The following is a 26,973-nucleotide window of genomic DNA, read 5'->3' as shown; positions in this document are numbered from 1 at the left end:
AATATAAATAAATAAATGAATAAATAAAACACATTATTAAATAGATGCATTTTCATAAGGTGCGTCTACGTTATAAAGCAAATGCAGAGTTTCCTGGTTTAAAATTAAGTGGCCAAATTCTAACTGCTAAAGAAAAATTAATACCAATAAACATATAAGAAAATAAATGCTTAATATTCACAATGAAACTACACATAGAAGCAAAGTAATTTGGAATTTAGATTTTGAAAATAGAAAGTGAATGAAAGCTTGGTAATGGCCCTTCCAAGTTTTTTATTTGAAATAAAATTTTAAAAGTGCATTTCGAAAATTTAAACAATATTTATCCTTGCAATATATTGCTTTCTACGTTTTCAGACATAGCACATGCTTGTGGTAGCACGCCTGAAATATGCCCATCTATTGGTCAGTTTACAACAGAGCAAAAATCTTATTGCTATAAATCCAAAGAGAATTACTACAATTTTTGAAACCAAGAATAAATGTTCATCATATAATAACCTAATCATAATAATTACCAGATTCATAAAACAAAGTTTACCAATTTTAACTCTTCTTTAAAATAAAATAATTACATAACCACTTTAAACTTTATTATAAACACAAAATGTGAAAGAATAATTCCTGTGCAATGATTTAGTTCCTGTATCTCCAAATTAACAGACTGTGATACCAGCATAATCCCTAATTTATTGTAAACATGATGCATTTCCTGACTCTGTTCAACAACAGGGTCAAAATGATCAGAAGTGCATGTAACTTCTATAATTTTCTAGTTTGATTACCTTGTGGTGCATTTTCCATTTGTCTATCATATTTATTAACAATCAATACACAGATTTGCCTTGTTGATTAAGATGTTATTCCTGCACTGCTGTAGCAAAAAAACCAAAACATTACTAAGCCAAATGCAGACACTCTGTTGAACAGGAACCTAAATTTAATCTCCAGATTTGGTATTAGCAGGAGGCTTTCATGAATTAGAGGTTGTTAGCTGAATTTACAAGTCGCTGCAGCTTGATGCATTGATTATTTTCCTCTGGATGCTCATCGATGCTGTTCTGGATTGTCGACAATGAGAAGAACATTCCGGCCAAGCTGATATCCATTTTGCAAAATCTCATGGCTCACATGTAGAAAAATGTGCCCTCACCCCATTCCACATCAAGGCCTCTGCAGGTCCTTAACCTTCCAAATAAAAATACAAGTTGTTTTAACATTGTGCATCGTTTATTCAATCAACACTAGTTTTTGTGACAGCTTTTCACGGCTCCTTCTACTGAAGTAAAAGAAAAACGGAATGTTGATAACTATAAATCCTTCTTCACTAAGTGCAGTGCACATTTGTAAAACAGCTACAACATGTACAGCTGTGCAAGAAGAAAAGTGACAGTAAAGTGAAACCAAAAACATTTTGTTTGAGGACAAAGGAAAAGAGAAATATAAAAGGAGTGAAATATAAAGGCAGCTTCCACAGGTACACTGATAGATAATCATTCACAACGACTCAACCAGTGGCATTGGTCATTCTTCTGACATTCACGATTTCATACATCAGTCATACTCACTGACAGTGAAAAAATAAAAAAAAATCACACGCAAAAGAGTTGCTCCCATTCGTGGGTGTAGAGGACATGGCAGATATGTGGGTCGAATTCAAATCCACATGTTTTACAGCTACTAATGTGTGTCATATAATAACAGAATAAATTGATGAGGAAGCACAAAATTATTTGTGACTTATTTGAGGATATTGATTTTGTTTTTAGAAAATAATTAACAGAATGTAACTTTGATGGGCTTTATCTGTCCAATCACAGCTCAGTGGTGGACACAAGGACCGGCTTTCGTAATTTTTTTTTAACTAACCTGAAAAAAACTTTACAAAATGTTCTCTTTTTATAGGTGGAATTAGGGCTGGGCGATATATATCGAGATTTAAGATCGCGTTTTCTATTTTGGCGATATATAAAATTACAATATCACCCATATTAAATATCTAGATCTTTTTTTATAGCTTATGTTGTTTTAAAACACTAGTTTTAAGCACAGTTGAATGGATTTCTGAGTGAGTCCTAACCTCTTCCTCTAAACAAACTACACAACAGGACTCACTCACACATGCTGTCCTTTAAAGGAGAAAAAGCCAAAAGTTGAACATATTCTACAACTGTTAATAATTGTGCCTGTGTGGCATTTTTCATCATCAAATTTAACCCTGAGTGAAATTAAAATATCGAGATATGCGTTTTGGTCCATATCGCCCAGCCCTAGGTTGAATGACACAGCTGTAACACAGGATAATCAGATTGTCCCACACAAAATGCGTAATCTGCCAGTCTCCATTCCCCTCAACTCATTCTCTCAGGTACATCATGCTCTCCAGGTGTAAGGCACTTCTCATCTCTCGCATCATCTCACACGCACATTCGCGCTAGCTCACTCATTGTCTTGCGCTCTCTTTCACTATCTCATTCACTGAAGAGACTTTTGGAGTCGTTAATCTCTGGGATCTTTGGATGCAGCGATGACTGGTCATCTTGGAGTGATTGTCCAGCCAAAAGGTGCAGCATGTTCCAACCCTCCCCCCGGGAATGGGCTCATCTCAACCCGGGGTGGAGCCAGACAGAGCATCCTGCATTTTAGAGCGGGCCAAAGCGTAGCGCTGCACTATCTGCTTCACATGCTCCTCTTCCTCCCTCTGCAGGATTCGCAGGAAGTTCTTCAGCTCAGGCATGGAGAAGGCGTGCCACTGCAAATCAGCAAAAGAGGGAAAAAATATTGGATTTTGTCTACTATAATAATTCACTGGTTATGCAAATTTGTATGTGAGTTTATGACTTACATTAACTTCACCAGTTTCGTTCTCTTTCAGCAAATAACTGAGGACCTTCTCATTGGGCCCAGCACACAAACGTAGGCGAAGTGGATGCTCATCATCAGACAGCTTGCGAATATAAACTGAGCAAGAAAAAAAAAGAATGGACTGAGTAAAAAGAAAACTTTTTTAAACAAACTTATCTTAATAAGGCTAATACCTTGGTCGTGACGCTCGCTGCGCTCAAACAGAGCAAATTTTCCTGGATTGTCGACAACAGTGAACTTCTTCAACAAAGCCTCGATGACCTCACGTGATGAGGTGCGTGAGCTGATGTGCAAATGCTTGGATGCGTCCTTTGGCAGGTAGAAGGAGGTGCGGCGTTTCACTCCAGTGGCCCTCCTTGATCCAGTATCCTGACTCGCTTTCTTGTTAGATGAAACAGAGACAGGTCGAGCCAACTTAAACTGCACTTTTATGAAGCCAGTGTAGGAGCCATCCTTGTTCTGTTGAGATAAATACAAAAACCTGGTGAAAAACCCATTCTTACAGCATGTTTAAGCCATACAACTTTTTTATTGCCTTATTAATTCAGTTTTTCATTAAATACAAACATTATAATTAGTGCTGCACCGAAATTCCGGCCACTGAACATGTCCCAAAATTGCATTTTTGGTTTTTGACCGAAACAGGATGTTGCAAAGATGCGAGCAAACAACGCGGTCAATACATCTGAGCACTGAAACATTTTCTGAGCAGAGTTGACAAAGCACGCTAATGTGTTTTATGTTTCTGTGTAGGGGTGGGCGATATGGAGAAAAAGTCATATCACAATTTTTTCTTTGTAAAATCAGGATCACAAGTTTTTCATTCACAATATTTAGACTATTTTCAAGTTATTTACCAATAAAACAAACCAATTCACCTACTTAAAAGCATCGCCCTAAATGGAAAAAAGGGATAAAAGGTCATTTAAGTCAGGGTACTTTTCAAACCTTTTTTTTTTTTTAACTATGTAAGAAATTTAATATCAAACTGGTTCCAAGTACAATTAACATCAAACAAAAAGGCTGAAAAGTTATTTTAGTCACACAGTCTTTTTACTTATTTTACCTAAAGTGGTGTAGCAACACTTACTACATAGCAAGGCAGCGTGGCTGACGCGTGGCTGCGCATCGATAGCATCCTGTTTCTGACTCTGTGAGCGCATGTTTCTCAGAGATCTTCTGGACTTTATCATGACTGTACTTGGTACACGTTATGTAGATCAGTACTGGGATGGAGTTCAAATTAAACCAGTGCATATAAGAAAAGATCCACGCTGTAATCAAAGCACATGGAGCACATAGAGTGACGCACACGCTCTGTGTACGTCTACAAGGACATGCTTGGATAATAAATAATAAATAAAGCTAAGAAGCTGAATTTCATCAAGAACTTTGATTTTCGGTCAAGAATTTTCACTTCTGCGCTTTCTTAATTATAATGCAATAATAAAATGCACTTCTTTGTTATTTCTCATTCTTACTCACCATGTTCATGAACAGGTTGCTGTTGATCTGAGCATTATATTCCTTCACCTTCTGTTGGATTTCTGCAGTGGAGAGTTCCTGTTTGCCCAATTCAATTTGTTCATCCTGCAGGAAACAGCAGTTACAGAGTTAGACCACCAGGTGGCAGTGTTTAGCTAAAGCACAATATTCAGTTAGGAAAAGATTAAAGACTCAAAAGAAAAATATGTTTGTTTTAAAGTTGGATATCAATCCTCATTCCCCTTTTAACATTTTTTCCTTATTGATGACTCAAGTTTGGTTTCTAATGAAGATTTAACACATATTTGTTGAAGTGTTCAACTTGGTTATCTATGCTCATCAATCAGTAAAACTAAACCAGTTTAATGACACTACTCGGAGTACACAACTATATGAAGTTGTTTGTCACATTTCTGATAGCAAGCGGTAGTTGCATCAGACTTCACACTTCCTCACAACGCAGCAAAGCTGATGATGTCAGCTCTGTCCAATCCTCTTCAGCTGCTCTGATCTCTGGGTGTAAGAGGCCCAAAGAGGAGGGGAGGATGGGAGGAAACGGCTCCAAGTTTGTACAACGTGCAGCTGTTTGCGATGACTGAGACCCAATGGATCTGCAGTGCATTCCTTAACTTGGTATTCATTTAAAAATAGCCAACACTCCAGGGCTAAGTCACTAGTGAGAGACAATGGCCTCCCTTGTGGTGCAGGCATATCCTGTGAAGTCAGCTGCCTCATCAACCGCACAATCCCAGTCATGTTTCAGCCATGCACATGCTTCTAACATCCTAATTACCAGTCTCCTTTCACCAGCATAATCAGTGTAAAAGCACAAGATTTATAGATACATATCAAGTATATGCATCCTTCTATGTCAACCTTTCTAACACAGTATATTTCCTCCATTAAACTCATTAAAGATTATGTTAATAGACGTTGGGCAGATGTTAGGCAGTAAAAAAAATCAATACAGGGAATCCTCAGGCAAATTGAAGGGCTGTAAAGTTAATGTGAAATTGTTAGGAAATCAATAGTCGAATCAATAGCAGTCACCAGAGGGTGGGGACCAAATGTTTTTGCAGTAATCTGTAGTATGTGTTCATCATTGTAAGGAAAACTGACACCAAGTGGGTGTGTTTGTGTGTGTGTTTGTGAGTGACACACGTAGTATAAGGAACAAACCCAAAACATGTCACCATGACTCATTGGAAACTGAGAAAAAGCTACATTTTAAAACCTGCCAAACAGGTTGATTAGTGGTGGGAACCTGATATTCATTTATAAGTGCGTCAAAAAAAAAAAAAAAACATCATCTGAGTTGAACCGGTGTTGAAATCAGCTGAGGGCTTTAGGCATTTAGCAACAAACAAGATACGCCCAAGAGTAAAAGAGCGTTACAAGACAACAGGGAACAGAAACAAGGGACCAGAGAAGGTCAATAAGAGCAACAGTGACATGAAACACTAATGACATGGCAGATGTTAGAAAGGGCAACAAAGACAGAGAAACAACCTGAACAAATCACCCAAAACAGACATAAAGAAACAGAAAACAAACCCTTACAACAATACCTGAAACATGACCAGGAAACGCACAAATCATCAAGTACATTGCTTACCAAAAAAAAAGAAAACACACCCAATGTGGAAAATGGAATGTAAAAAAAACTCAATTAAACAATAGTATAAAGAAGAATGAATTATGTTTCTGACCCTCGCATTTAAAATATAAAATGGGATATGATCTTAAAATCAGTAGGAAGAGGAACAAGCTACCAAAGGCAGCATTTGTCTAGAAAGTGACACAGAACTGCAAAAAGAAGCAAAACTGTATCAAAACAGCACTAGACACAGAAAAACATACTACAAACAATACTCATGAATGACTTGTTATTAGGTTATGACAGACAGGAAGTACAAAAAGCTGAAAAGAAACTGCATGGATGGAACAAGTGAAGATTAAATAACCATAAAAAGAAATGAGGTAGTTGTATTAGCCCTTAATGATGTCTGTGCATTTAATCGAACTGAAGAAGGCCATTACTCTTCACAACGCATGTTGTATTGTATGTGTAGAGTTAAATGCAACAAAGCCATTATAGTTGTTATACATACTAGGGAGCAAGTGTCTGCACATCCTTAGACAATAACAGTATCAGCCCATACACACACATACACACAAACTCTAATCTGTCTTTGGTTGTTTGTTTTTTTAGTGAGATTTAACATCTCAATTTTCTTCTCAAGGGTTTTCTTTGAAAAAGAAGAAAAGAGGAACCAGCACTCCAGCCCATCTACTGACACTGCAGACATGGATGTTTGACAGTTCGACACAAACACAACTATTTTACAAACTCTGTTGAAACTTGAACCCCATAAAACAATAAATTGAGGTTGACAAGTCAAATAACGTGTATGTTTATGCTGAGATTTCATTCTCTGGTGCTTCTTAAAGCTCAGTGGTTCCCTCTCACCTTCTTCACCCCGGTGCTGGTGTTGGAGCCGGAGCCAGAGCCAGAGCCGCAGCTTGACCCGGAGCCTGAGGCGGCTTTGCGGGCTTTGGGAAAGAAGGACGTCCGGGCGGTGAAATACTGCTCGAATTCAGAGTCTGAATCCGAGTCGCTGCAGTATCCACTGCTGGTGGAGCTTCCCCAGGTCATCTCAAAGGACGGAGTTTTATCTTCTGCCATGCTGACGAGACTGACGCTCCAATCTACTCTGTGTTCGACTAAGAAACCCGGCTAACAACTAAAAACAACCACAACACTGTCGATACCTCTTAGCAGTCCCTCTGGTTAAACTTCACTGACGGTTAGAGAGTTCTGCAAGCCTGACGAAACTTTTCTTGCTAACTTTTGCACTAGCGGCCACGTTTGCAGTGATGAGCAGGCTGTGAGAAACAGGATGTGCTCCGGCCCCGCCCTGACCGCTCAGCTTCCTGTCCCTGCTACAGGCCCCGCCCACAAGCCGTTAGACGGCAGTTTGGAAAATACACAAAACCCTCAAAAGCCTCCACCATTGGACACTGACAGCTACCGGAAATACCAACCAGCTTCTCCTCCCAGTCCACCCTGCATCCATGGGGCACAGATTTAAGTTGGCCATGCGGAAATAAACGCTCAGCAACAAAGCCACGTTTAAAAATTATTATTATTATTATTATTATTATTACTTTTAACCACATTAAAAGTAATATTTGTGATTTTTTTTTTCTTGTAAAAATATTATGTCAATGTTAAATATAAATATTAAATATAAATGTTAAATCGAAATGCTAAATGTTAAATCTAAATCTGCATGTTAAATATTAATTTCAAATCTCAATGGCACAGGTGAACCTAAATAATTAGCTCATTTGCAAATTCACCATTCAGATTTAGCATTTAACACTTAGATTTAACATATTATAACAAATACATATATATATATATATATATATATATATATATATATATATATATATATATATATATATATGGGAGGAAGAAAGGATGAGTACAAAGTAAAGTAGAGAGATAATAGATGAACAGGAAGGAACAATAGAGAAGAGACAATAATATCAAGGCTCAGGTTTGAACATAGTGCACTATCCAAAACACTATTCATGATAGGAAAACAAAATACAGGACATTTTGACCATTACAACCAATCAGAGACAGTAGAACATGTGACATTGCATTGCCAAAGGTTTAACAATGATGTAACAAACAAAAAATATGAAATAACCACTTGACATCAATATATATATATATATATATATATATATATATATATATATATATATATATATATATATATATATATATATATATATATATATATATATATATATGTTTTTGAGAGGGGAAGATTCTGATCCACACTCCATTCCAGTTGGTGGCAGTAATGCACCAAGTTGTTGTTGCTCATCACAGAGACACATTAAATTCAAAGCACAACTCAGTCTTTGTGTGATTGGGAGGAAGCATCATTTAAAATGTCATAGAAAAATACATTTAAAGCCCAGATTATACTAAAGGTGTACAAACACTACCGACAAGTTATTTGTTAATGCTACATTTACATTGTACATGTCTTAGATAACCAGTCACTGGGCAGGAACCTCAGTAGCTCAACTATTACCAGTTCCCTACAGCTACTGCACTGGTAAACTTTCCACTCTATAAACAACAAACCTGTGAACAGAGGAAACCAGTGAGTTGCCATCTTCCTCTTTTCAGATTTACACTCACCAAAACCACATTTGAACTCTTGTTGCATTTACTGATAAAGGTGTGAGGAACAAATGTGTGAGAGCCTTTAAAAAGTACAAAGACGTGTTGAAAACTTTGAGCTTTTCCATCACAGGGTCATAATAAACACCTTCGTACAGTCTGTTGTACTGCCAAACTAGGAAACTTTACAGTAAACGTGGGGTTTTTTTTTTATTTACAACATTAAACTGTAATGTTTGTGTGTTTTCTTCGTACTAAACTTCCTCTTTCTGTCCCTTGGCTTTTCTCTTATCTAATTCTGGTAGCCTGATCCTAAAGATAAATCTGAAACACTGATTGATAAAATAAGAAGCTGTAACAATTGTGTGCTTTGATTATGGCATGAAACAATTACTCTGATTTTTTTTTTTAAATTTAAATTAGTGAACAACTGCTGCATTAATTTGTGTGTGAACTTGGGCTGCTCGATTATGGCCAAAATGATAATCACAATTATTTTTGATCAATATTGTAATCACAGTTATCATCACAATTATTTATCATGTTAGGAAAAAAATATCATAATATGTGTACAGTTTACAGTGCAAAATAAAGCGTTTAATAAGAATTATACTAAAAAAATAAAAAAATTAACTCAATAATTTTAAAATGTACCAAAAGGCTAACTGAATAAACACATTATTACAGAGTGCAGAGCCTGTATTTTAAATGTAAATATTGCGGACAATCAGGTTGATAAAATTGTTGCAGCCAAAATCGTGATCACAATTCAAATTCGATTAATTGTGCAGCCCTAGTGTGATCGTTGTATTTTAATAACGACAAAAAGGTGCTTACCACATTTGTGTCTGTTTCTATGGTGTGCTCCACAACACCAGTGTAATCCCCGACAGAACCTCCATCCCAGCTGCAGTCCAACTGAATCAGTGCACGGCAGCGGTAGTGGCATGTAAATTTGCAATCTGTAACACATACACAAAATACACAAGCACATGATAAAATATTTGGAAGTTTAAGTAGTAAAAAGCCACTGAAATCCATTTTTTTTAGATAATGTTTTAAGAACTTTTCTCAACTCAAAGCAAGCATTTATCTGTGCAAAGTGATTGGCTTTATTGAAGTAACTTGCCAAGCGACTGGCAGATAAATAGATATCAAGAAGTTAACGTTCAACCATCAAGTGTTATTACTGCAGAACAACACGTTCTTCTCGTAAAAACAACTGCGGTTTAGCCAACAAGGCGTTAGCTAAACCACAGTCAATAGAACCTGTTGTTCGTCAGTAATTACACTCGCTCCACATTAATAATTAACCCCAGCTAGAGTAAGCCTGTAAATGTTATCCTAATGTTAATTATACATAATCCTTTAATAGGTCCTCTACAAACCATTATCTACTCAGCCAATCACATGACATGTATTTTATACACACATTGTTAAGATTAAGATATAGACTTGGGACAATGAGAGGAGAGGTAATCAGCTAAATAAAAAAAAAGTTGTTGGATATTTCAGGTTTTGAGATAGATTTTCACAGACAACCTTCTTTGGGATGTTATTTTTTAGATTTGCTCACGAGGCACGATTTGATATACGTATGTGGCAGGAAGGAAACTGACAACAGGTCTTCTCACGACTGCACTATTACACATGACCAGCAATAATCTAATGTTACACTACTGCTCTCTGTTCTTTGCCTCTTCTATATTAGATACAGTTCTAGTTTGTACATTATTTCCTACATTTGGTAAACACTGCCTGTAAACAGTTTTATCTTGCTATATTTTGCTATAGTTTAAGATGAATAAATATCACACCCTTGCATATATTCCGTTTTCATTTATTTGCCTTAAAAGACTCATCAAAGGCTGGCAATCACAGACTACAAGACCACCAAACTGATCTCCCAGTGTGAAATGTTATTTTCCCAAAAACCTCCTCTGTTGATTCCCACCAGCATTCCAGCTTTTGTGCCACAGTCTAAAGATTAGGGTAAATAAAGTGATTGTGACTGTCTGTGTGTTCTTTCCATGTGTAAATAGTAGAGGTGGGACGATACATTGAGTTCAGAAAGCCACATGACAGACGATAATGGGGCTTGCGATAACAAAACAGTATTTATGGACAGTAAGAAAAAAACCAAATAATTGTAGTAGAAAAAAGAACCATGCTTTTATTTGACTTCAACTCTGAACATACATACTTGTACCTTTTCAGCTCAATAGGAAAATAAAAATAAAAACATAAAATCAAACCATAACACTCTGGTGTGTAGTAGAGCTTGTGATTTTTTTTAATTTGACCCCCTCCCTCTTGCAATACCACTTACACCCTTGACGATAAATGTTGCGTTTTAATATTGCAATATTTTGTCGCACGTTATTATATCGTCCCACCTTTAGTACATAGTAACACCTTGCGCCCTGAGGCAGCCGGGATAGGGTTTGTCTTCTGTTCAAGTGCTTGGGAGTACCTAGGGCTGGGCAATATATCAAGATTAAAAATATATCGAGTTTTCTATTTTGGCGATATAGAAAATGACAATATTGCCTATATCCACACAAATATTTTTCAAAGGTTATTCTATTTTAAAACACTTCTTCTCCACTACTTCTCAGAACAGCATGAAAAGCAGAGTTAGATGGATTTCTGAGCACATCCTAACCCACACAAGCCACACTAAAGAACTCACTCACACATGCTGTCCTTTATAGGAAAAAAAGCAAAAAATGGCACATTTTGTGCAACTGTTTGTTAATAATGTGCCTGTGTGGTATTTTGCATCAGCAAATGTAACCCTAAATTGTCTTTCTGGTAAGACTTCATTTGAATTGAAATGATCAGGATTTATATCATGCATCGCCATTTTGAGAAAAAATATCAAGATATGAGTTTTGCTCCATATCGCCCAGCCCTAGTCGAGTACCAAATGTTTTGAAGTGTCCTTAGGTAAGACCCTGAACCATAGATTGTAAAAAGAATGGACGACGCACGGTCATGGGGAAGTGAAGCTTTTATATTTAGAGCTCACCCTGCTGACTGGCTGCAGTATAGGTCATAAACCCCGCCTCCTCAATGATAACGGATGGGATGTTGGTCAAACTGTAAAGTTAAAATACTGGTCAGATCATTTTTTTCCAAACATAAACTCTGCTGTGATCATTAGTTAATATCACCCTACATTGTGTTCAAGTGCTCATTTTCTTTGAAGTTTGTTTTTAAATAAGTTATCTGAGGTATTATTATATTATTATATTATTATTTGATGTCACATATGACGATGATTGACAGCTTTGGATCTTGCGTAGTTTTCTTTGTGAATAGCATAAGCAGTTAAGGAAAGCCGAGACGTCATTAAACTTTTCCATGCATTTTTTTCGTCTTTTTTGAGCTACTCGTACTAGTACTAACCTCTATGATCTGAACAAGCCCTTGGTAGAATTTCCAGTGGAAAAGATACTAAAGTTCTTGGCATAGCTGGGCTGGGCTGCGTAACTCATCAGGGCAGTACGCTAAATGAGCTCCTCCCACCGGACCCTATGCACAGATTCTGGCTCCAAATTTGCAAGATGGCAGCGCCCCTAAGCGCTGTATTTTGGCTTCAAGAACGTTGGGTGGGAACAGTTACAGTACACGCCCACTGCCCTGAACCCTAAGTTGCTCCCAATGGTCGACTAGCGCCTTGCATGGCTGCTTTGACGCCATTGATGATAATAGATCATATAATGTCGTGCTGTGTCTTTGGTCTTGACAGGTCTCTGCTGTGGTTATTTGCCTTTACTGGATCGTATATTTGCTTGAAGTAATATATAATATAACAGGCCTTGGTCAGTTTGAATTATAAACTATGTAATATCTGTCAACACAAATCTAGCACTGCACTCAATGTATGTAGGAGACAATCACTGACTGCACGACCTGCAGAACCACACCCAGTGCAACAAATGTCTATCGTGTTTGATGGCTTCTTTTGGTTAGCAAAGGCTCAAAAAATCTCAAACTGGTTTCTTGAACATTCCAGTACTCCCTCTGTCTCAGGTATTGCAAGATTTCAATTCCAAAAAAAAAAAAAACACCTTTAAAATGCAGTGAAACTAGACTATTGCCTAATAGATATGCAGCCGACAAATGTGTTGTTCCTGTGACACTACAGTGTTACTATGAAGCTCACCGAGAAAGTTTACAAGTAGCCATTATTGTTGAATTTCTGCCACAAATACGAAACAAGGGTTTAAACTAGGGCTGGGTGATATATTGATATTCAAGCTACATCGAGTTTTCTATTTTGGCGATATAGAAAATTACACTATCGCCTATATTGATCTACGTATTTTTTCATAGCTTATTTTGTGTCAAAATACTTGTTTTAGGAGTCGCTGCATTCACTACTTCTCAGAACAGCATGAAAAGCACAGTTAGATGGATTACTGAGCACATCCTAACCCAGACCTTCCCCAAAACAAGTCACACTACAGAACTCACTCACACATGCTGTCCCTTATAGGAGAAAAAGTCAAAAGTGGCTCATTTTGTACAACTGTTTGTTAATAAATGTGCCTGTGTATTTTGCATCAGCAAATTTAACCGTGAAGCCAATAGTGGCACATATTGTGCAACTGGTTGTTAATAATTGTCTTTCTGGTAAAACCTCATTTGAATTAAAATTATTGAGATTTACATGATATATCGCCATTTTGAGAAAAAATATTGACATACAAGTTTTGGTTGATATCGCCCAGCCCTTGTCTAAACCAAAACTTTGAAGGTGTATCTAAAAAAAAAAGGTGTCATTAAAAGGTGTGTGCAGACTTTAATGCAACAAAGCATAGCGTTAATCACAGCTTTACCATAAACAGTCAATATACAGCATGCTTGTGTAGATTTAATGTAGATTCCTTATTTTCTGAGTCTATTCTTTACAGAGTAAAAGTGAAATGTGTGGTTTACTCAGTTCTGCATTCAGTCACACACATGTGGTTGCTGATCGAGATATACTGGATTAACCCACTGTACATACCTGGCCTGTGACAGTAACTAAAATAGCTTGTTGGGTAAATTTGAACCGAGACTGACGAGTGGAACGTTCTAAGTTTGGTCACCGGTGGAAAGTTTTTTCATCTCAATAAGGCTTTCTTGGTTAAATAAATGGTAAATGAAAAAAATAATATTACTGTTTTAATTTGGTTAGGAGTTGTTAAAACACAGTTACATTCTTGAGCACATTTGCTTTCTTTCTCACTCATTTTTGATTATGTACACAAGCTCCACACACAGACAACATAGGAAAACTCACTGACACACCGCAGGCTCTGCTTGTACAGGCCCCAGATGAAGTCTCCACACAGGTCGCACCACGTGGGCTGAGCGTGGCTGCAGGGTTGGAAACAGTGTCCTTCTCCCTTTTCTTCTATCAAATGAGGGTCCTGGTTGCTGCTCAGGACTCGGATGATTCCTGCTCGGCTAAGCAGGTCTGGGACCTTCCCAGGACTGATCCTCAGGGCGTTGGTTCTCTCCAGGCGGGTTGGTGAGCATGGTGAGTGTAAGCCCGCCAGATCTATCTGATCAGGGGCTTTAAGGTCACGCAGCTCGATGAACTCTCCCCAAGACATGGTGTACGACTCAGAGCCAGGGTTCATCCACCATCACTGTGGACGTTTACAAAAATAAAATGAGCATTTTAAAGTTTTCAAATGTCATTATGTGTCACTTTGTAAATTGGAATCAAACACATAAACATAGACATAGTATATTATATGATTGATAATTTAATCCAGGTTTGACTAAACTAGGACTTTTCAAATAAAATCGAATTAGTCATCACGTCGAATTAGCCTTTTAGTTAAGTTGAGATAATGTAAACTCTTCTTTTTTTGAAACACTAGAAAACAAGCAACTATTAAAACAAAGCACATTCATTTTTCACAAAAAGCATCAGATTTATCCTAACCTATATTACTATTATATATATCTTTTTAGAATGCATTTTATTTGATTAGTAGTAAATGGATTAATGTCCGCTGTGTAAAAACAAAAGTTTTATGGTTTACAGCACTGCTTCGATTACCTTATAACCTAAACTTAAACTTCAAGCCAATATTACAATAGATGAGTTTACACCTTAAGGGAAATCTTTCTTTTTAAACTAATTTGCATCTTGATCACTTACCAGGTCTCCTTCTAAAACCATATAAATACAAACATTAAAGTATTTGTACGGTTGATTAAATTTACCGTATAAACTGCATTTATTTGATTGACATTAACAATAGTTATTGCAGTATTTTTGCCATACAGTTTGTTATTAGTTTAACAGTTGTATTTGCAAACACCCACTCTATGAATATATATTCATAGTGTAATATAACAGTAGCCTAGTCGAATATTATATAAAATAAAAACACTCAAAACACAATTGTTATACTGTATACTTGTGTGTGTGTAGAATTATTAATATGTCAGGCTCAGTAAGCTCAGTCTTATGCAAACAGTTTGTCGGTGTATGAAATTTACTGTACGCTGAAACACTTCTTTGTATCGTAACTTTTTATGTAAAATTAATAAAAGTCTTAGTTCAGGTCCAAACACTTGGTAAAACATTATGTGAGTTGTGTTTATAGTTAAAAACGTACCCGTTCTAAGGAGAAAACAGCTCTGTGTGTCAGCTGCTTTTGTCATCATAAAGCCTCCATCCACGGGGAAAAACTTCCCGCAGAAAATTCTCAGCTTTTCCCAGAAGACATGCCTCATCACGGGGCACCGATCTCCGAGCTCCGAGCTCCGAGTTTCGGGCTCCGAGCTCCGGGTTGTGCTGCTGACGGTACCAGCCCGTGACAGTGCGCGAGGAGAGGAAGGAGGAAGAGAGTTATGATGTAGAAGAAGGAGAGAGTGAGATGAGACTAGAGCTGCAGCCACATCCGGCATGTTTTCACATAGGGGGAGCTCTGAGGAGAAGAGACCCCAGAACAAGACTGAAACAGGGAGGAGGAAGGACCATTACATAACCCCTGGCTGGGTGTCAAAGTCAAGGCCCGCGGGCTACACGCGGCCTGTCAATGCAGCCAATCTGGCACCAACTGTACCTGAATTATTTGTTTCTAATAATTATGATGCATCGGATTTTATACAGCGCTTTATCATAGACGCTCAAAGCACTTTAGAGAACCAAGGCATTATTCTTTCACTCCACACTTAGTGGTGGTAAGCTACTAATGTAGCCACAGCTGCCCTGGGGCAGACTGACAGAGGCGAGGCTGCCATAATACGCCATCGGCCCCTCCGACCACCACCAACACTCACTCACACATGAATTTCATTCTCGGCAATGTGGGTGAAGTGTCTTGCCCAAGGGCACAATGACAGATAACCAGGCCCAGATCTGCCTAGCTTCAGAGATCTAACGACATCAGACAATGACAGGCTAGTATGGCCACAACCAGCAGATGAGCAGATTCTGTTATTTTCATCTATAAATGATGAATTAATGCACAATATTTAATCTAAATGATGAACAGAGGTGAAAGTACTCATGTTACTGTAACTGGGTTGCTTTACTTGTACTTTTTTGAGTATGTTTCTAAATCAGTTATTTTACTTGTATTTAAGTATGTTCACTTTTTTCTGTTACTGAATACATATATATTTGGGAATGAAGTAGTGCTGGTGATTGATCCAGGTTCAACTCTCAACATTTTAGTCAAAGTATTTCAATTTGGTATATTTTGTTGTAAAATGTCAGAGTGACTGCCCTCTATGGGTTGAAATCCGGCTATTACAATCGATTTTTGCTATTGGCTGAGACTTGATGCAGGTGAGGTCTAGACATGTAGGCCTACTCCTATGTGTTAACCCACTCCTATGTGTTAACCCACTCCTATGTGTTAACCCACTCCTATGTGTTAACCCTCAGGTAGTGCTTGTCTAACCAAATAAATATTTATTTTTCAATTATTTTTTATTTGGCACAGTTTAAAATACAACGAAACATAATAATATCAACAGTACACAGAGATGAACAGAAATAAATACATTTTAGAGACATGCCAGGGAAAACCCCAAAAACCCTTGAAAAAGAGGGATCCAGATATAACATTTAAACTTTGACAAAAAAAGAAAAAAGTAAATGATAATAAAACTAAGTCAAGACAAAATAAAGGAACATCAAGACAGCAAAACTTTGAAGCGGAGTCGAAAACAGGAAAAACAAAAACACTGACATCAAAATCAAAAGTCAAGCATAAAAAACAACAACAAATAGCAAAACAAAAAGCAACCATTGCATGGTTATTCATTAAGAAGTAGGTTTGTGATAGAATTTTTAAATGAGCACGGGGAAAGTTTGATCAGGTGTGAAACTATTCAAACACTATTCGAGAATAGTGAGGTCATTTTTTGATTTTTTTGTTGGAGTGAAGGGAACTGAATCTGAATGAGAAGCTACCACTTCTTACAGAACAAACAGAGAACCAGTTCATTGTATCAGTTTTATTTTGAACATGTTTCTTTACCTAGCAGACTCAAAACAAACTTAAAATGTTGATTGATGCATGAATCACATTATCACGTAAAGGGGTTATTACGAGATTACCTCTTATAGCGCTAACTTCTGGGATTTAATCGATGTGTGCTGTCCTATGAAGCTCGCTAACATCACCATGGTAACTTAGGCTGAATGACTAGCCTGGTTGGGAGCAGGTTTTATTCTGGCTAGGATCTTAGCGAGTGCTAAAGTCCCACCTCCTGACCAATCAGTTCTCTTAGAAAGCGAGCTGTCCAATAAAAGGTGATGTGGGAACATGTCATTGTGTGGATCTGATCTGACAGTTGACAGGAGAGAGAATATTTGAAGATTTTGATCTGATGGACTGATGAAGTAAAATAAGTCAGCTGATAAAGCCTGCGTGCATCGGGCGCTTCCAGACTGATAAATTAATTTATTCATTCATTCATGTAATCTGGGGTAATGCAAAGAGCCTCAGTCCTGTAAAATAATATAAAATATAAATATATTCTACATAATGATGTAGGCTGATCTGTATGAACGCATCATCAGAGCCACAGAGAAAGTTAAAAGTGAAAGTGAAACTGATCAGAGTGTCTGTTTATAATCTCACTAATTTAAGTATAAACACTCATCAATTCCTGCATTAATTACTTTCTGCATTTACTGCAGCAACAGTGTTGATTTCAGTCAGAATTATGGATTTTAATTTTTCATATTTTTAAAGAATTATTCCTCAATTGTGACGTTCTACAGTTCCTCCATGTGTGATTGGTCTGACGCTGTAATATCCACCTCCATCACTAGAGTGCGCCGGTTAACTAGACTGAAATCAACATGCTTAGCTCAGCCTGTGGTGCTTTGTGCTTTGTAGCACAGCTTCTCTCTGACAGGGAAAGTTTGGTTAAGTTAAGCCCGCTAAAGTAGATTAATCCAGGATATAATTATCTGGCTTCATAGCATAGGCCCTAAATGTTTTGAATCATGAAACCAATTTTATTGTCTCACATAGCACAACCAAGTCAATATAAAATGCATTTTCTAAATGACCGAACCCATCTGATCCGATGTGTAGGTTAAGGTCCTACTGCAGCTTCTCTGAGGCATTGGCAATGAGCTGGCAAGCTATCTTGTGTTTAGGCCAGTGTTTCACCTGACACTCTCTGTGGAAAACAACAAGAAGATTTAGCATGAAACAGAGAATGGTGCAAAGCTCATTGAATCAGCTGAATTAGAGCTTGTGAAACTGATAAAATGAATTAATGCATTTATTGAAGTCTTACCTGTGACAGTACCATTCCCCCTGGCATCGAGAGCATCTCTTGGTGGCCTTGTTCCCACAGAATCCACACTTTGGTTTCTCAGGCAGTAAACTCTCTATCACATCCAAGTTGTATGTCTCAGCCAACCTGATTGAGACAAACATGAAAACTGGGATTCAGATGCTTCTCTATGGGTTCTTTAACTTCAATCTAACACCAAACTTTTTAAAATAATGTTTTTTTTAATAAAGAAAATTACAATTCACAGCCAAAACTTCAGTGATGACACAATGTCTAACTGTCTCAGGAATTAGATTCAGAAATAAAGTATGAAAATGGCAAAAAAAAAAAAATGGACTCCAACTGATCACATAAAGCAGTGGTTCTCAACCTTTTCAGGCCGCGACCCGAAATAAAGGTGCCAGAGACCGGGGACCCCCATTATACCTGAAGGTGGTTGAACACAGACATGAACATTGAAGAACAGTCATGTGGACACAGGGCCATCTATAAGGGGGAATAAAGGGGACAGATTTTTGGGGTCCATCCATAAAGTCAGCAAAATGATGGTCCATTGTTCTATGAATCTGTGATAAACACATTTATTTATTTATCTGAATAATATCCACTGTAATCCAGGACGTTTATTATTATTTTATCCATAGTCTTCCTGAAGATGTAAATCCTTGTTTGAATCAGAAATGAAATAGGCTAAAAGTGACCAAAATGGTGGAAAAGGTGATACAATTGGATTTTAAAACCCACACAATATAATTTAAAAGTAGTTACAATTAGTTTAAACTGGCAAATAATCGGCATGAAAAATAATGAATGAGGTAAAATTGACAAAAATAAGCATGAAATATGGTGAAAAGAGGTTCAAAATGACAATAATGGGTCAAAATCTGCAACATTCAGTAGGAAACTTGGTGGAAAGGGTTTATAAGTGCCGCAAATGCCAGGACAGGGTGAAAAAAAAAAAAAAAAAGGGCAGAAAAGGCAAGAAAATCTGATAATCATTCAGTAAAAAAATGCCAGGAAAAAGTGTTGACAATAGATTAAAATATGGCCAGTTTAATGTAGTTGCAGAAATTGGGTAGAAATAAGCAAAAATAGGCTCAAGTTGTTGGAAAAATATTGTTGGTCTTTTAGAGGCACCTGGCGGCCCCCTCCCAGTGTCTCCCAAGGTTGAGAACCCCTGGCATAAAGGATAAGTGGATGAAGACCAACCAAGATTACGAAAGGTGTTTTATAGTTTTATCAAATTTATTAAAAAATAAATAACATTTAAAAAAAACAAAAAAAACCATTGGAATCCCTTATTTTACAGTGGTGATAATGAAGCATTACCTCTGGGCCTGTTTTCTCATGTCACTCTCTGATAGACTGAATGTTTCTTTCACTTGATACTTGGCGATGGCTTTCCACTTCCCAGAGTTTTTGGTGACAATCCCATCCCAAATTTCTGGGATCTGTGTACATGCAAAAGCTGGGAGTGAATGCACAGAAACACAGGGATGTGCAGAAACAGAGAAATATGTGACAGTTGAAAAATGCGTGACTTACCTGCTCTAGGAGGAGCTCTTTTTTTGGAGGCGCAGGGTTTGTAACTGCAAGTTCAGCCAGGAAGCGCTGCAGCTCCGACAAGTTTGGCAACTGATCGATAAGTACGGTTGTCAAGAAGCCTCGAAGCTGGTGCACAGGAAAAGAAAACATGACAATGTTAAAATGATTTTAGCTGTGCAATGTACACACGCTTCATTAGAAGTATTGCAGCTAATTAGCACATGGAAATGTCACATGTCACAAAATTTAGTTATTTAGACAAAAAAAACAACAACAATTGCATCTAGACAGCATGGAGATGTTGGTATTGGTAATTTATTTTAAAAAATGATTTATTGGCTCCAAAAAAAAAGTGATGTTTAAAAATGGCATTTTTGCATTGACTCCAATTGTTGGCACCACAGCAAAATTAAAAATTTTGATATTTTCCAAACATCATCTTGAATACCAAATTTTGTCATTTTTTAAAATTTAACATTGAAATGGTATTGAGCAAGAATTTGCAAGTTTTGGATTGTTTGTGTAGGACAGTCTGCAAATGTGTTGTAGGAAGTTTGATGTCAATAGAGCAAAAATTGTGAAAGTCAAGTTTTACTTTAAAAAAAATAATAATAATCATAATTTAAATGTACTCAGATTTGATATTGGGGCTATATCATTTTTTCCTTATGAAAGCACATATTATGGTTGATTGGTTGTAGGACGATTGGTCTGTTTTTGTAGCTGAGGCCATCTGGCCTGGGACTGGACTTTTGTGCAAAAAGTCTGTTCTCACACAGGAAGTAGAATTTGTTCTTCATAAGAAGAAAGAAGAAGATGCAGGATAACAATGGGTTCAGACAGCTTAGGCTGCCGGGCAAGGTTGGGGTCAATTATAGCACTGAAACTGCTCTTATCAAAGTGATCAATGACATAAGGTTGAACACTGATTCAGGAAAAGTATCTGTTCTCATTCTGTTGGATCTAAGTGCTGCATTTGACACTGTAGATCATACAATTTTGTTGCACAGATTGCAAACATGGGTTGGACTAAATGGAAAAGTAATGCAATGGTTTAAGTCATACTTGGAGGAGCGAAGCTATTTTGTAAGCATTGGAAACTTTGAATCTGACAGATTACCAATGTCCTGTGGGGTTCCTCAGGGATCTGTTCTTGGACCCCTTCTGTTTAACCTTTACATGCTTCCTTTAGGACAAATTTTACAGAACTGTAAGGTTGATTATCAGAGCTATGCAGATGACACACAACTATATCTATCACTGAACCCAGATGACCATGGTCCCATTGAGGTGTTGTGTGACTGTTTAGAAAAAGTAAACTGCTGGATGAGTGAAAACTTCCTTCAACTAAACCATGACAAGACGGAGGTGATTGTCTTTGGTAACAAGGAAAAGAGGACTGCTGTCAGCAAGTATCTTGAGTCTCGATCTTTAAAAGCTAAAGACCAAGTCAAAAACCTTGGTGTTCTGATTGACTCAGATCTTACATTCAGCAGTCAGATCAAATCTATCACAAAAACAGCCTTCTACCACCTAAAGAACATCTCCAGAGTGAGAGGTTTAATGGCTCAGAAAGATCAGGAGAAACTGGTCCATGCTTTTATCTCCAGCAGACTGGACTATTGTAATGGTCTTCTGACAGGAATCCCCCAAAAGAGCATCAAACAGCTACAGCTGGTTCAGAACGCTGCAGCTCGGGTCTTAACCAGAACAAAGAGGTCAGAACACATTACTCCAGTTTTAATGTCTTTACACTGGCTCCCAGTCAGCCTCAGAATAGACTTTAAAGTTCTGCTGCTGGTGTATAAATCTGTGAATGGGTTTGGTCCAGAATACATCAGTGACATGTTAGTCAGGTATGAACCCAGCAGGTCTCTCAGATCTATGGACACAGGTCAGATAGTGGAGCCCAGAGTTCACAGTAAACATGGTGATGCTGCTTTTAGTTGTTATGCTGCAAAGAAGTGGAACAAACTGCCAGCGGAGCTGAAGTCAGCATCTAATGTGAACATTTTTAAATCAAAGTTAAAGGCACTTCTCTACTGCGTATGATTGAGAGAGAGATTTTTTGTCATGTTGTTGATGTAATGATGATTTTACTGATGATTTTAATTGATTTTACTGATGATTTTAAATGTTCTTATTGATTTAAATGTTCTTATTGATTTTAAACAATTGAATGTTTTATCATGTAAAGCACATTGAGTTGCCTTGAGTATGAAATGCGCTATATAAATAAATTTGCCTTGCCTTGCCTTGCCTATAATTATAATTGTGTCATTGATAATTAATTACAATTATGGCATAATTATAATTGTAACTGTAATTGAAAACAGCTGTTGCTGTTGTAATCATAATTCAATTGTAATTGAGTATAGATAAATGATCTTCTAATTGTAATTAGCATGGAAATTCTATAAAAAATACAATTTAATTAAGACGCAAAATTGGAGAGCCATGTTAGAGTTTTATGGCTTACACATGTTCAGATAATTATCTCATTTAAATATGTTTTCCTACTATATTTCAGTTTTCTTGAGTATCATTTTATCTTTTTTTAAAAAAAAAAAATGTAAAAAAAAGAAAGTCATTGAAATTGAGGGGTATACTGACTGAAAAATGCTCATGCGCCAACACCAAAGATATTAATACCAATATTTTTATGGATAAGGAAGTGTCACCCAAAAAATGAAGATGATAAATTGTATATTTTAAGTGTATTTCACAGCTGATTTAAGACATGGGTCAAAACCGACCCATTAGCATAAGAGATGCTAACAGAAAGTTAACACACGAAAAAGGTTACGTTCTATAGGGTTATTTATTAAAGGCTCAGTAATTGTTATTAATTGAATTTGAACTTTAGTAATTGAAAATGCAATTGTAATTGACTTTCAATGAAAAAACAAGTATATTTAATTGTAGCTGGAAAAAATGCCAGTCACCATTATCAAAATTTCGTTATTTAGTAACTGAACATGGATATTTGAAGAAGTAATTGTAATTGAAAAATGTAATTGACCCCAATACTGTTGTCTGGCCCAAAATAATTGATACCTTCAGAAGCTGATTCTTGTTAAAGCTATTGAAGTCATACTTCCTCCGGCAGTCCTCTTTCAGCAACAGGTTGTAAAGGGAAATCCAGACCTGACCATCAAGTTTGGTCATCTTCAAATGGTCCTCAACAGGAATCTTCTGCCATTTACCATCATTGTACTTTTCTAATTCACCTACAATGATGGAGATGAGAATTTATTTGTATGCATAAAGACTAAATAATATTGCAAAACAAATTGAATGACAATTACCCGCTCTATTGCGACTCCAGGGGCAGCTGTCAATCAGTTGAACCAGAACACAGGGCAAATTATGAGTGCACAGCATACGGTGGATGACGGTGATGCTGTTGAAAAAAGAAAAGATCTGTTAGTTTGGCACTGCTGTGGCGATAATAAAATGAATACTTGGTGAGAAAGGTTTGGTTAAACGCACCTGTTGGTGTGATCGGTGATGTAGCACAGCACAGATACAGCTTTCAGGGAGATCTCAAACTCCAGCGCAGAGCTCTGCTTCTGCACCTCCTTTGTGAATTGGAGAAAACAGCAAGATTATGTGTTTGGTATGAAAAATAACATGTTTGAGTTATCGAGACACTTTTCAAAGCTGAAACCAGCCTGGATTGTAAGGATTAAAAAGTTCAATAGATGGTTGATCATTTCCACTAATGAGCACATTATCTCAGATGTTTACCTCGACAGAGGATTTGAGGTTTTGTTGCTCAAAAGTAACTGAACTGTAACTGGTGGCTTTACTGGCCAGCAGGGTGAGTTTGCGGTGGCAGTAGTCCACCAGGTCAAAAACAGAGTCACCAGCTGCCTCACACGCATCCTGGATGAAAAACATAAAGGTACAACACGAGGTGTTGAAGAAACAAAAAACCTTTATAATGTGAAGTTATGTAACGCACATCTCTGAGTTCTGACTAACCTGATGAAACATTATGGTTTGTAGTAGATTTATAATCGTGGCTTCGTGGTGGACCTAAAGAGAGAAACCGAAGAGAAATGAGCCGTGCACACCTATTGTTGGTACTTTAGATGCATCACATGTATTACTCACCACCATGTACAGATGAAATGTGTTGTTGGGAATAAAATCCTGCAGCTGGCACAGAATAGGAAACACCTTGTGCTTCCACACCTCCACAAGGATCATCTCATGAACCAGGACAGGTATCTAATGGTGTGGAGATATCAGACATCAGGGCACCATAGAATCAGCTCATGGGTTTGACGGTTGTAAAGTTGCACAAGCTAAAATAAACAGTAACTTTTTGCAACATTTAGCAGCAAACGATGTTTAAAAAGCGTATGTGAATTTACTTAAGACCAGATTTACAGCAATATTTGTGAAATTTGTTATATTTTTTTTCTTGTAAAAATATGTCAATGTTAAATCTAAATGTTAAATATTAAATCCAAATGTTAAATCTAAATGTTACATTTAAATATGAATGTTTAATCTAAATGCTAAATGTGAGATCTAAATGTTAAATATTAAATCAAAATGTTAAATATAAACGTTACATTTAAATGTGAACGTTAACTCTAAATCTAAATGCTAAATGTTATATCTAAATGTTGAATCTAAATGTTAAATCTAAATCTAAATGTTCAAGTTGAATCTAAATTTTAAAGTTGAATCTAAATGTTAAATCTAACAATAACATTTTACATTTAGCTTTTAGATTTAGCATTTATAATTAAACATAACATTTAGATTGTATATTTAGATTTAGATTCAATATTTAACATTTAGATTTACATTTAAGGTTTAGATTTAACATTGACATTATATTTTCACGGGAAAAGTAAATATCACAAATTTAACACATATTGCTGTAAATCTGGTAAAAAGTAACGCAAAAAAAAAAAATCACTTGTGTTTTTTAAACATAGTTTGTTGCTAAATGTTGCAAAACGTTGCTGTTTATTTTAGCATGCACAACATGACTTGAATATATGATCTCACCTTTCCACATGACACCAGGGTCTCCTTTACAAATTCGTTCTGCATGTTGGAAGCATTCCAGATTGCCTGCATGTTGAGTTTCTCAATGTACTCGTGCTGCTTGAACCACCTGTGATCACATGACAACATGCAGAGGTTAAAGTAACGCATTACAAGTACTCACGTTACTGTAATTTGAGTTGCTTTATGCTTTTTTATTATTTATTTTTTTAGTATGTTTCTAAATTAGTATTTTTACTTGTACTTAAGCACGTTTTGAAAAAAGTTACATTTCTACACCAAACCATTACTGAATAAATCCTTATTTTTTTTGTTTTAAACTGATCAACAGACTGTGTAAAACTACACAAAAAATAAAATAACCAGACAACAATCAAATGCATCACATCATAGCCGACCAATCAGATTAAACGTAATGCGCTGCGCCAAAACAGCATTGAATGCCGGTTATTTATAGTTATACTTAGAGTGTGTGATATATATATATATATATATATGTGTGTGTGTGTGTGTGTGTGTGTGTGTGTTATAAATCAAAATCATTAGTGTTGTTTTTTTTTTATTTAAAAAAATAAATAAATAATTTGTACATTTTGACAAAAATAAATTAAGTTTTAATTGTGCAAGATTTGGTCTCTTCCTTTTAAAGTTTATACATGAGATGTTTACTGTATACAAGGGAACCATGGCAAGATTTATTACCAAAAATAACCGTGGGGGATGAAAGTAACCAGTAACTTTTACTTTGATTACTATTTAATTGAGCTACTTTCTACTTGTACTTGAGTGCAAAATTTCATTCAAGTAAGAGTCCTTCTACTTGAGTAGGTTATATCAGTATTCTTTACACCTCTGTTATTAGGTAGCTTGTGTATGCAGCTTTTAGCTGTGTAATCTCACCTTTTGGAACCAACATCTTTGAGAAGGAATGTTTCCAAACTGTCCACAAAGCCCTCCGCCTCCACGGGCAGCACAAACGTCTCCATGTGGATACGTTCAACGAGCTAAAACCACGAGGATAAACAACCAAACACGTAATTTTCTGTCAACGTGTAGTAGACACAACTTAGCCTCGACAGTTTGAGTCACATTAAAACAATGGTTGCCGTGGTTACTCTGCGGCAGAACGCAGTTGCGTTTCTCTCCACACGGGGGCAGCAGAAACACAAAGAAACGGATCAAAGGCTGTGTTTGAAATCGCGGACTCTAACTACGCGCACTAAGTATGACGTCATAACTAGTATGTAATGCGTGACAATTCAATGATGTGCAAAGATTAGGTGCGCAAGAAGTACCCGAATGTACACTATGGCCGTGTTGTAGGTCATAAAGCGCTACTCGCTCTAACTCTGACGTCATGTCACTGATTAAACTAAATTAAGAATACTGCTACGAACTAAAAAAAACCAATGCTATTGTGAAAACAAATTAAAAAATAAATAAAAATAAATACTGCTATTGTGAAAAAGGTTTCCAAAAGATTGCCGTTAATTCAAGACATTGTGTTTTTCCATTTCCTGGCTGCCAAACTTAAAATGTGAAAGAACAATCATTTTCAAAGTCTCTAATGTCTTACTAAGTACACACAAAATTAAATCTTGGAAAATAATAATATGTTTTGTACATATATTAAGGGAAGATGATTAATGAGCAATTTTGACAGACAAAATATTTTTAATAGTCAAAATTTAGAGAATAAAGTAGACATTTTCAGAATAACGTCGAAATATAATGCCTAGAATAGTCAAAATTTCGAGATTAAAGTCGAAATATCAACATCGAGACTAAAGTTGACATGATGCCGAATTTATTCTTGAAATTTTGACTTTTTTCTTGATCAAAATTGGCCTTAATCCTCTTTCATAATGTACAGTATATACTGTACATCCTCTCCTTGTAAAATGTTTTAGTAACATTTTATTTTGCTACTGGTATTTGCAAGTTAACGTTGTCCATGTTTTCTTGTCTTTAAAAAAAATTAATTGTTGCACCAATCCAACAAAAAACAAACTCATCAATTGTGTAAACCAGCAGTTCTCAACTGATCTCACCCTGGG

General features: G+C 36.6%; 2 protein-coding genes across 5 annotated transcripts; both read right to left on the bottom strand.

Moving 5' to 3' along the window:
• Positions 1-1,208: 1,208 nt before the first annotated feature.
• LOC114463838 (ras association domain-containing protein 1-like) lies at positions 1,209-15,497 on the bottom strand. 4 transcript variants are annotated; one of them, XM_028447657.1, is made up of 7 exons: positions 15,190-15,497; positions 13,854-14,205; positions 9,398-9,522; positions 4,351-4,455; positions 3,039-3,324; positions 2,846-2,961; positions 1,209-2,752 (listed from the first exon to the last, which is right to left on the bottom strand). In XM_028447657.1, exons 2-7 carry the CDS (start codon positions 14,194-14,196, stop codon positions 2,606-2,608), a joined length of 1,122 nt encoding a protein of 373 aa, XP_028303458.1. In that variant the 5' UTR covers positions 14,197-14,205; positions 15,190-15,497; the 3' UTR covers positions 1,209-2,605. The 4 variants fall into 4 exon arrangements, with proteins under 4 accessions (XP_028303458.1, XP_028303461.1, XP_028303460.1 ...); XM_028447660.1 differs by lacking the exon at positions 15,190-15,497 and having other exon boundaries at positions 13,862-13,967; XM_028447659.1 differs by lacking the exons at positions 13,854-14,205; positions 15,190-15,497 and adding an exon at positions 9,637-9,664.
• A 2,300-nt stretch (positions 15,498-17,797) lies between these two features.
• zmynd10 (zinc finger, MYND-type containing 10) lies at positions 17,798-26,192 on the bottom strand. Its single transcript, XM_028447409.1, has 12 exons — positions 25,817-26,192; positions 24,917-25,025; positions 24,005-24,121; positions 23,873-23,926; positions 23,636-23,773; positions 23,378-23,466; positions 23,194-23,288; positions 22,943-23,115; positions 19,886-20,011; positions 19,670-19,791; positions 18,341-18,466; positions 17,798-18,220 (listed from the first exon to the last, which is right to left on the bottom strand). Exons 1-12 carry the CDS (start codon positions 25,900-25,902, stop codon positions 18,142-18,144), a joined length of 1,314 nt encoding a protein of 437 aa, XP_028303210.1. The 5' UTR covers positions 25,903-26,192; the 3' UTR covers positions 17,798-18,141.
• Between the last annotated feature and the right edge of the window lie 781 nt (positions 26,193-26,973).

This window comes from Gouania willdenowi, chromosome 5 (assembly GCF_900634775.1).
Source record: "Gouania willdenowi chromosome 5, fGouWil2.1, whole genome shotgun sequence".
Lineage (NCBI taxonomy): Eukaryota > Metazoa > Chordata > Actinopteri > Blenniiformes > Gobiesocidae > Gouania > Gouania willdenowi.
This window is presented reverse-complemented; position numbering and strand designations above follow the sequence as displayed.

Bases quoted from the DNA above. Each gene is read 5' to 3' on its own strand.
- zmynd10 (XM_028447409.1), bottom strand. From the start codon at position 25,902: ATGGAGACGTTTGTGCTGCCCGTGGAGGCGGAGGGCTTTGTGGACAGT. The intron at 23,774-23,872 runs GTTAGTCAGAAC...TTTTTCATCCAG, and splicing joins AAACCATAATGTTTCATCAG to GATGCGTGTGAGGCAGCTGG. The intron at 23,289-23,377 runs GTGCGTTTAACC...TTTTTTCAACAG, and splicing joins ATCACCGATCACACCAACAG to CATCACCGTCATCCACCGTA.
- LOC114463838 (XM_028447657.1), bottom strand. From the start codon at position 14,196: ATGAACCCTGGCTCTGAGTCGTACACCATGTCTTGGGGAGAGTTCATC. The intron at 9,523-13,853 runs GTGAGTTTTCCT...TATGTGTTACAG, and splicing joins GCAGAGCCTGCGGTGTGTCA to ATTGCAAATTTACATGCCAC. The intron at 4,456-9,397 runs GTAAGCACCTTT...TGTTTCCTGCAG, and splicing joins TAGAAACAGACACAAATGTG to GATGAACAAATTGAATTGGG.